Consider the following 10251-nt stretch of genomic DNA (forward strand, 5'->3'; position numbering starts at 1 on the left):
TTTTCTTTGTGTTGGAAGTTTTGGATAGGAATTTTTAAGCATCTGGTGTTATTTAGTACATTTTCAGAAAAACAGAGTCACTGACTGGGATGAGAATTTTCCCCAGTCATGTGCTTCTGTCATGTTGAGTGGAAAAACAGACACGAATTTGAATATATACTTTTGTTCATAAACATATTAGAGAAACATGAGAAATGCCCGTGATTATGTTTTATGAATTAAAACCCCTCATGAAACCAAATTCTATATATGAGGATGATTCATATTTTGGAAATGCAACTGTGCTTTTGAGAGGAACACTACAGAGAAATTATTTAAAAGGCCAAATAGGTATCCTTCAGGGTTGGGAATAAGGATAGCATTTTAACATCTTTTAAAAATCTCTATGGGGGCTCCTGGATGGCTCAGTGGGTTAAAGCCTCTGCCTTCCGCTCAGGTCATGATCCCAAAGTTTTGGGATCGATCCCTGCATCGGGCTCTCTGTTCAGCAGGGAGCCTGGTTCTGCCTGCCTCTCTGCCTACTTGTAATCTCTGTCAAATGAATAAATAAAATCTTAAAAAAAATTAATTAAAAAAAAATAAAAAATCTCTATGTTTTTTGAAAATGATGATGCATTATTTTTGAATTAGAAAATAAAATATGTATTAAACACTCAGGAAAGAAAACATAAGAAAGAAAAACAGCGAACCATAATCTGAGGTTCACTGGGTGAGCTGGCTTCACAAGTGTTCTCTTCTTTCAGTTATCTCCCCTGTTGCACATTTTTGTGATAATGAGCATATAGATATTTTTATAATTGGAAAATTATGAACTCTATTTAAAAATAAAGATCGAATTCTCTGTCCTTGTTTACAGTTTTATCTGACAAAGGGAGTTGGCTGGAGCATTCACGAAACTGTTTAAAGTTTAGGAATCAGTTAGCTCAGGGGTTGGCAAATGTTTTCTGTAAAGAGCCAGATAGTCAATATTTTAGGTATTGTGGTCCATATGGCCTCTATCGCAACTATGCAGCCCTGCTTCTGTGGCAAGACAAACAGATATAGACAGTAAGTAAATGAACAGGAGTGGCTGTGTTCAAAAAAAGCTTTATGGATACTGACCTTTGAATTTCATCTCATTTTCATTTGTCACAAAATCTTCTTTTGATCACCTTCTCTCAACTCCAACCATTAAAAATGTAAAACCATCCTCAGGCCACACAAAAACAGGTGATAGGCTGGATTAGGTCCACAGGCCATAATTTGCTGATCCCTGTGTTGGATGAAATCAGGAAGGTGATGAATGAAACATCCCACGGTTGTGTTGAAAGACCCCAACAGAAATGGCCCATAAACTGTGTTAATATTTTAATTTTATTTTATTGTGTTTATTTTAATCTGTGATTTCCCTGCATCTTTTTCCCCCCCTTTTCTAAAATTTGCAACTCACTTGGATGTCTTGGGGAAAAGATACTATGCCATTCTGTTGAAACAATATAGGAGCAGGACGACTTGGGAAAAAAAAAGATGCTAATGTGAATCCAAGTTTATAAATACCGAACCTTTTCTGTGCTAGGCATTTCGGGGTAAAAAAACATAACACATACCCATATGCAGGAATTGTAGATTAAGTCACTAGGCACACTAATGAAAAATTACCTTTGTGGAAATCAAACCTTTTTAACAGTAAACAAATCAAGGAAAACGCTTTGTGAAAACTAATGAAGAGAAAACTTACTAGAGTCTGGAGGCTCTAGTGAGAGCTCAACCACACATCTGCAGTTACAGGAATAAGTGTTAGTTAACAGACCCCAAAAGAAGAAACCTCAAGAAGAAAGAATCATCACAGTCTCCAACATCGAAAAGGTATACACTGCATTTCCTATGAGAGAATGACTACCCCTGGGGCCTCTCAGTGCATCTGACTTGGTTTTGGCTCAAGCAAGATCTCATGGGTTGTGAGACTGAATCCCTTAATGGGTGCTGGCTTCAGCAGGGAGTCTGCATGGGATTCTCCCCCACTGCCTTTGTCCCTCCCCACTAGCATGCTCTATTTCTTTCTCTTAGATAAATAAATAAATCTTTAAAGAAGAAAAAAGAAAGAAAATGACCACTCTTGTACTGAACAAATGAGAAAACATGCTTTTCTCCAACAACCTTTGGACTTTCCTTCAAAACAATCCCTCTAATTTCCTCCTTCTCCCTAACATGTTCCTTTCCTTGTTGGACTTGCCTATGGTTTTTCTGCAGCTTATATGTCTTGAATTATAGTTCTCTACTTTTCCTGAATAAACTCATTTTGCTGGTGAAATAACGGTTTTCTTTTTAAGATTAATAGGCTTTAGAAAAAAAAAAAATTAGTCCTGAAGAAAATCACAACACTGTGTGCTGAAGACAGCAACATTCTTCTTGATATACAACACGATCAGTCTTGTCTTTCACTGCCAGAAAACCTTCTTTAGATTACTTTGTTATTGCAGCAAAAATAACATTTAGAGAGTAAAATTACAAGTGATTGCTTCTATCATAGTCAATAGAAAAATGTAGAAAATAATTGGAAGGCCAATTTTTTAAAATTATGCAGAAAGCGAACAAATGTAGCTAAAAAAGTACTGGTTTGGGACAATTTGTACATTACGAGAGGCCAGTATTTATTGGGCTAGTAGCTAAAGGTATTTTCTTATAACTAACTCTTATTTTCTTTTAAATCCATCCTTCAATTTCCCACACCATAGAAGGCCTAAATTCACAATTTTCCTACATACCTACTGAGGCTCTTCTTAAAATAAACAAATGTTTAGGGGCACTTGGGTGACTTAGTCCATTCTGTCTCTGCCTTTGGCTCAGGTCCTGATCCCAGAGTCCTAGGATGGAGCCCCATGAGGGGCTCCCTACTCCGACGGTGTGGGGTGATGGTGTTGGTGGTGTCTGCTTCTCCCTCTGCTCCTCCCCCCATGCTCTCTCTTGTTCTCTCTCAAATAAATAAAATCTTTTAAAATTAAAAAAAATAAACAAATGTATAAATGGATGAACTCATCCCATAAAAACTATCAAAATTCACACCTAGAGTTTCTATAAGCTAGGAGGTCAGAGCAAGGGTCTGTACCTCTGCGGCTTCTTGAATTACTCTAGCTCTGTGTAACTTTAGTTGCAAATAGCAACCCTAGATGCCCGGCACCTCTGAAAAATGGGGTGCCTTGGGTTCCACCTAAAAGCGTTAAAGGAAAGTAACCTTTTCACATTCTCTTTATGCCTGGATTGCTAAGCCTGACAACCTTGCTGGGAAAATGTGGAGCTAAGGATGTAGAAGGCTGTTTCACCCACATTTTGAAAACATAGTCTATTGTTTCTGAAGAATAGTATACTTTTATGTGTTACGTTACAGAAACTTAAATAGGGAAGGTTAACCAAATACCATTTGGGACTTTAAAAGTAGCTTGAAACCTCTTCCAACCAGCTCAGCCCTAGTGCAGAAATCTGCATTCTGGCTTCAATTCAAGATGGCCTGCGGGCTGCAGTCCCAATTTCAATATTTCATCGTGCAAGAACCTTCCGTTAAAAAAAAAAATACTGCAGTTCCTTAGTCTTCTTAGTATAAACCACACGTCCATGGTATGACAGTATGGCTAAAATATTCACTTGTGCATTAAGGAGCATCTGCCAAAGTACACCATAAACAGCAAGAAGCAAGGGGTCATAGATGGCCAAATATTTTTGCAAAGCCTGAGTTTCTTTCACCCAGTACTTTTGGGGGTATCTTTAAAAGACTTCAGATAAAAAAGAAATGTCATTGGCTTTAGCGTATCTTCACGAGGCAGACAACGGTGAACAGCACTTCGCCGCACAGTTGGCGCAAACACCTTCCACCGCGGCCCTTTGAGCGTGCGGCACCTGACGGCCTCACCCACGCCAGTTCCCGCCCCTCGGCCCCGCCCATCCCGGGTGCAGGTGTCTGGGGCGGTCACCGTTAGGAGGCTCCGGCCCTGCGTAAACTTCCGGCTCCGCGGAAATTTCCGCCCTTAGATCCAACGGGGAGGTCCCAGGGGCGGTAACGGAAGTGACGCCAAGGCGCGCCCTCCATTTTGTGGGACGCAGGAGCAGCTAAGTGCGTCAGTTGTGGAGAGGCGTAGACGAGACTAGTCCTGGTCTGCGGGGAGGTAGACGGCTCCGTCGCAGACTACGGACCTCTCTGGTCTCAGCTGCCAAAGACCCTGTCCGGTAGGTGAGTGGCTCACTTTGAGGGAAAGGCTTCTCGGATCGAAGCTTCTTCATGGCCGTTCAGATCGTGAGTGGCCAGGGCTGCTCTCTTTGCGGAGGACGGCGTCCAATGAGTGCAGTTTATTCGAGGTGGGCGCTGGGGCACGTCTCCCTTTGGGTATTGTTTGAGGGGAACTGACGGTGGAAGGGCGGTTGTGGTTATGGTCGTTTTTACATGGGGGTCGTGTGCCCCTCCCTGCCTCCTTACCTCTTCACTACCCGGACCCTCCCCGAGTATTGGGCTGATGCCTTTGCTCGGGGCGTGGTTAGGGTTTTCTGGGACGGGCATAGTGACTCCGGAACTGTGGAGTCCGGGGAGGGGGGAGGGAGAAGGGCGTTTGGCACGCGCGGCTCACCCCACCGCTGGCTCGGCCGCCGCCATTTTATGGCTGCCAGCGTCCGCCCGCCGCCGTCTGCGCAGGCGCGGCGGTGGCGTCGCGAGATTCCGGCTTCCACCCGCTGTGACGTTCCTGGGAGGCGGCGATGTGCGCGCGGCCCGTCGCCATTGGGCTGGCCTTGCGGAGGGCGGGGTCGGCTCCGCCCGCACTTCTCGGCCTTTCCTAACTGCGGCAGATGGGAGGGGGCCAGAAGAGCCGGGGAGAGAGTGCGGCTGCGCAGTTCCAGAGGCGGCAGTGGGCGTTGCGGTTGCTGCGGTCTGGGCCCAGGGAAGGATCGTGTTGGGAGCCGAGTTTTAATTTTGTCTGCAAGGGACCTGGCCTAATAAGAGGCACTCTTGGCAATCTTGTTTATAACATCACCGGGTAAACATTTTATTTTATGCCGTTTATGTTTTTGACCCCTTGACCAGGCATTCTTCGGACATTCACTGGTATTGTCTCAATTGAATTATTTTGTAACAGGAAATACTAGCCGGACACCATGAGTGGTTGTCGAGTATTTATCGGGAGGTTAAATCCAGCGGCCAGGGAGAAGGACGTGGAAAGATTCTTCAAGGGGTATGGACGAATAAGAGATATTGATCTGAAAAGAGGCTTTGGTTTTGTGGTAAGTATTTACAACTGGTTGTTTAGAACTGCTGTTAAGTCGGTAAAGATTTTGATAAGCCGTGTTTTTTGATTTTTACTGAGCGTAGGGTATTTTTAAGGGATAAAAACCTCGCTGTTAGTTGGAGGGAAACCACTCCTGATCGCATTTCCGTTGAGCTTATGTGTATGGGACTGTCCTTAAGATACTCATTCTTGACATGGTTTTGGTGCTTTTACTGTTGTAGAATACACTTTAAAATCATGTTAAGAGCTGTTTTTCACGTTCACATTTTAGGAATTTGAGGATCCCAGGGATGCGGATGATGCCGTATATGAACTCGATGGAAAAGAACTGTGCAGTGAAAGGTGAGAACCTTAGTTTTGTAACGGTTAGCCCTGTAAGGTAGAGCAGACTAGGTCAGTTGGGATATTTCAGATTAGCTGTCGGGTAGCTTGTGTGGATAACAGAGCCTTCTTTCCTTTCCTGTAGGGTTACTATTGAACATGCTAGAGCTCGGTCTCGAGGTGGACGAGGTAGAGGACGCTATTCTGACCGTTTTAGTAGTCGCAGACCTCGAAATGATAGACGGTATGTGATGGATCATGAATGGCTGCTTTGGACAATCATTACTGCAGGAGGAGATTTTAATGTTTAAGAACAATTAGCGATAAATGGTTTTTTGCTTACTGTATAATCATTTTTGTTATTCCTGTGGTAGTCTGCTGTTCTTGATTAGTGTGTGTAATAAGTCCTGTAAGATAATTCAGAAACTCGATGGAAGTCATTTGAATGACTTGTTCTGTCTTATTGCTTGAATCTGCCCACAGTCGAACACAGTAGGTACACACTGCTGCATTTCTTCCATTGTGAGTACTCATTTTCTTCCTCAGAAATGCTCCACCTGTAAGAACAGAAAATCGGCTTATAGTTGAGAATTTATCTTCAAGAGTCAGCTGGCAGGTTTGTTGAAACACAGTTTTGAGCTATTTTAATGTGGCTTTTTAAAAGTTAATGGGTAGTTAATGTTTTATTATGTTTTTATTAAAAGTAATTTTATCTTAAATTAAATTAATGGAATTAATTGTAATTTTAAAATTTTGATTAAAAGTAATTGGGGGAATATTTGAAACTTTAATTAATTTGATCAAATGTTTAATGTTTTGAGGATATTTTCTCTTGTTTTTTAAAATCAATTTTAACCAAATATTAAACCCTTTATTTGCCAGCCTATCTGTGTCGTTGGCCTTATGACGAGGAGTGCCTGTGGGTTATCCTAATCGTTGTCTTGGTCACTCTTGGTTGGGCCTGGTTGACTTTGCCAGTCAGCTCCTACAGTGATCAGTTGGCCACCTCTAGATCTGTGTTTGCCGGTCTAGACGTAATCGGGGCACTTACTTGAAGTGCCAGGTTGCAGCGATCCCAGAGCGTTGATAACGTGATCTGATCCCTAATTGAGAGCTGTCTTCCTGTAACGCTTCCGAATAAGAGGTCCTGGTCGAAAAGAGTTGAAAGATTCGAAATTAGGTGGTCGTTGGAATCCTGATCGCAGTAAAGTGGTCCTTGGTAACTGCACAAGAGTAGAAGGTGCCTGCATCCGCCAATAGTCTGCTAATAGGGAGGGCTGTGCGATTAAAGGCTTCCACCGATTGGGTAGTGTCCTTCAAGTGGGTGGCGAAGAGCCAGTCGGGCATATGTCATGAAGGTTTCTCCGACCGATTAATGGTTTGCTGCTTGACTAGCCTAGGGAAATAATAATAAAGGTAAAGTAAACTTTTTTAATGACATATGGGGCACAAAATAACTGGTGTCTTGTAAATGTTCTGTTTCTTTTTTTTTTTTTAATATAAAAATCTCTACTTTAGTCTTTAAAAATATGTACTGTTCCTTTTTGTTTTGTTTTTTTGTTTTGTTTTGTTTTCTTCCTTTTGTATTGAGCTCAGTATAGACTAATACTACTTTAATGTTAAAATCTGAATTTTCCTCTAGCATTTTGCTTAAAAGCAATATGCTTTTTGCTTATTTCGTGCCCTGGCATAGATAATTTTTGAATTCTGATAGAATACAAGTGTGGTAAATACCATGTTTGTACTTTATCTAACATCTTCTCTTCCAGTAGTCTTGTTTTTTATACCATGTGGTTGTTTGTGTGTCAAGTTTCCTTTTCTTCGCGTGACACAATTGTCTTGTGTTAAGGATCTCAAAGATTTCATGAGACAAGCTGGGGAAGTAACCTTTGCGGATGCACATCGACCTAAATTAAATGAAGGGTGAGTGTGTTTTGAAGGTCATAAAAGCCTTTTGAAAACTGAATGTTTTCAGAAATCTTAGAATTTGGGTATGCTGGAGTGTGGTGGTTCTCATTTGAGGATGAATTTGCTCTGTAGGGGGCATTGGACCACATTTTTGGTGGTTGTAATGGGTTTAGGGTGCCACGGGCATCTTGTAGGTAGAGGCTGGGATGCTGCTAAACATGGCTACCACGCATAGGCAAAGGCCTCCACCACAAAGAACTGTCTAGCTTAAAATGTCCGTGGTTTGGAGGTGGAGAAACCTTGTAATCCTGTTTTCAAGATCTAAGATTCTTAATAGAGCAGTAGCAGAAGGTATCTAGAAAAGGTAATCTTGATACTCTGGATTGCTATATGTAGTTTGAGACCAGACTACCAGATGTATATAATTGTACAAATGGCTTTTTTCCATTGTAGGGTGGTTGAGTTCGCCTCTTATGGTGATTTAAAGAATGCTATTGAAAAACTTTCTGGAAAGGAAATAAATGGGAGAAAAATCAAATTAATCGAAGGCAGCAAAAGGCACAGGTATCTAACATATTAAAGACAAAAGTTTTAGTTGGTGGATTTGTAGGTCCTGCCACTAATATTGTATTTTTGTTTGTTTGTTCATTTTCCTCCCTAGTAGGTCACGGAGCAGGTCTCGTTCCAGGACCAGGAGTTCCTCTAGGTCTCGTAGCCGGTCTCGGTCCCGGAGTCGCAAGTCTTACAGCCGGTCCAGGAGCAGGAGCCGGAGCCGGAGCAAGTCCCGTTCTGTTAGTAGGTCTCCTGTGCCTGAGAAGAGCCAGAAACGTGGTTCTTCAAGTAGATCTAAGTCTCCAGCATCTGTGGATCGCCAGAGGTCCAGGTCCCGATCCCGGTCAAGGTCCAGATCAGTTGACAGTGGCAATTAAACTGTAAATAACTTGCCCTGGGGGCCTTTTTTTAAAAAAACAAATTCCCAAACCATACTTGCTAAAAATTCTGGTAAGTATGTGCTTTTCTGTGGGGGGGGGGGGGTGGGATTTGGAGGGGGGGGGGGGTTGGGCTGGAAATCTTTGTAGATGTGGACCACCAGGGGTTGTTGAAAACTAATTGTATTAAATGTCTTTTGATAAGCCTTCCGCTCACATTTTTGTGAATGTCTGAAGTGTATAGTTTGTGTATATCGAGAGAGCTCTTTTATAACTAAAGCAAATTTAATTTTTTTGTACTAGAAAAGATTTGAACATTTTAGTTCTTGGTTATTCAAATATGTTAATTCAGAATTAGTTTAATGCATCAATTAAACTAATTAATAGCTTTGGACATTTAAAAGAGCTCTAAATTTGCTTGTACATAAAGGCTTGAGTTTTCCTTGTTAGGGTCAAGGGTGTCCTCCCACCCACCCTTTAACAGCTGCCTGACAAAGACACGGTAAAGCAGCTGTTATTGATAATAAAACATTATAAAAACTGCTTTTGTCTGTTTGTCTGAAGGATGTATGCTATTATTTTTCCCTATCCATCTATGTTCAGCACATTTAAAATACCTTGTGGAGAATCCTGGAATTTGGTTGGTGGATTTTTAAAGGTTTTTTTGAAAATTTAAGTCTTAAAAACCCTTGTCATTTCTGGTCTAGTCAAAACAAGGGCAGAGATGTCTGCAAACTGTTAAAATGGTGATGACAGTTAAGTTCCTGTGTGTGACTGTACCAAACCTCTTTCCCTTTATCACTTTATTGTATTGGTACAGGTTATTTAGGCTTCCATAGCCAAGAGAAGAGTAATTGGAGAACGGATTTTAAAAATGTTTTATGCTTATTTCAAAGGTAATAAAATTTTGGAGGTTAGATTATTATGTAAAGCTTAAAGTCGACGCACAAGAATGCGTTAAGGGGTTTCACATGTTTTATTTTCATTGATGAGCTGTGGATGTGACTGTGTATTAAAGGGAAAACTGCTTAAGGTTCTACATCCATCTTTGTTCTGAGCGTTCCATACCTGTAGATGATGATCTTTATTGTCTCCTAGTAATCTCAGAAACTACTTAGATTTTCTTAGTCTATAGGAGTGCTCGGTTGGATAAGTGTTTGGTAATGGTGAGTGGCATATAGTACTTAGATAATGTTACAAATATCTTCCCTTTATGCTCGCTGAATCTTCACAGCTACTAGGAACATAATCATTTTACAGGAGGAAACTCGGCCAGAGAAGAGCCAAGTAAATGGTGGACTGGTATTGGAATTGAGGAAGTCTAGTTCCCCAGAACCTGAAAAGCTCATTTTCTTTCGTCTGCCCCAGCCTTGCATGGGTTTTTTGAGGAAAGAAGTACCAGAAGGATTGCTTTTCGCTTTACAAAAGTATGGGGATTAGGTGGTAGGGCTCCTATTTGGGGGTAGGTTTGAGAAGTTGTTGGTATATATTTTTTGGTTACATCTGAGACAGTAGAAGCTCATGCAACAAAAATGGGGAAGCTGCTCCCTTCTATGAAGGGCCAATTCTAGGGGGAGTTTGAGTGTTACACTTGTTAATTTGCTCGGGGGGAGGCTGATGTAAAGGAGTGAACCTAAGTGTGTGTGTTTAGTTTGGAAGGCTGGAAGTGAGCCACAGTTGCTACCAAATGGAAAGGCAATTTCTTCCCTTAAGTTTTTATATGTTGGTGGTATGATGTACATACTTTATGATGTTTTACCAGTTGACTTTATTCTATTTTAGTTTTTCACGTTTCTTTACCCCTAGATAGGTAAATGTCAGTGGCTTGCCAGTTTGTCATTACAAAT

At 41.5% G+C, this 10251-nt stretch overlaps 1 protein-coding gene across 5 annotated transcripts; it reads left to right on the forward strand.

The window, feature by feature from the left end:
* Nucleotides 1-4063: 4063 nt before the first annotated feature.
* Nucleotides 4064-8947, forward strand: SRSF5 (serine and arginine rich splicing factor 5). 5 transcript variants are annotated; one of them, XM_047737712.1, is made up of 8 exons: nucleotides 4064-4197; nucleotides 5097-5241; nucleotides 5518-5588; nucleotides 5713-5811; nucleotides 6114-6183; nucleotides 7417-7490; nucleotides 7929-8039; nucleotides 8137-8947. In XM_047737712.1, the coding sequence occupies exons 2-8, from the start codon at nucleotides 5116-5118 to the stop codon at nucleotides 8402-8404; spliced, it is 819 nt and encodes a 272-aa protein (XP_047593668.1). In that variant the 5' UTR covers nucleotides 4064-4197; nucleotides 5097-5115; the 3' UTR covers nucleotides 8405-8947. The 5 variants fall into 5 exon arrangements, with proteins under 5 accessions (XP_047593668.1, XP_047593667.1, XP_047593670.1 ...); XM_047737711.1 differs by having other exon boundaries at nucleotides 4066-4201; XM_047737714.1 differs by having other exon boundaries at nucleotides 4098-4326; nucleotides 8140-8947.
* The last annotated feature ends 1304 nt before the right edge of the window (nucleotides 8948-10251 follow it).

This window comes from Lutra lutra, chromosome 7 (assembly GCF_902655055.1).
Source record: "Lutra lutra chromosome 7, mLutLut1.2, whole genome shotgun sequence".
Classification (NCBI taxonomy): Eukaryota; Metazoa; Chordata; class Mammalia; order Carnivora; family Mustelidae; genus Lutra; species Lutra lutra.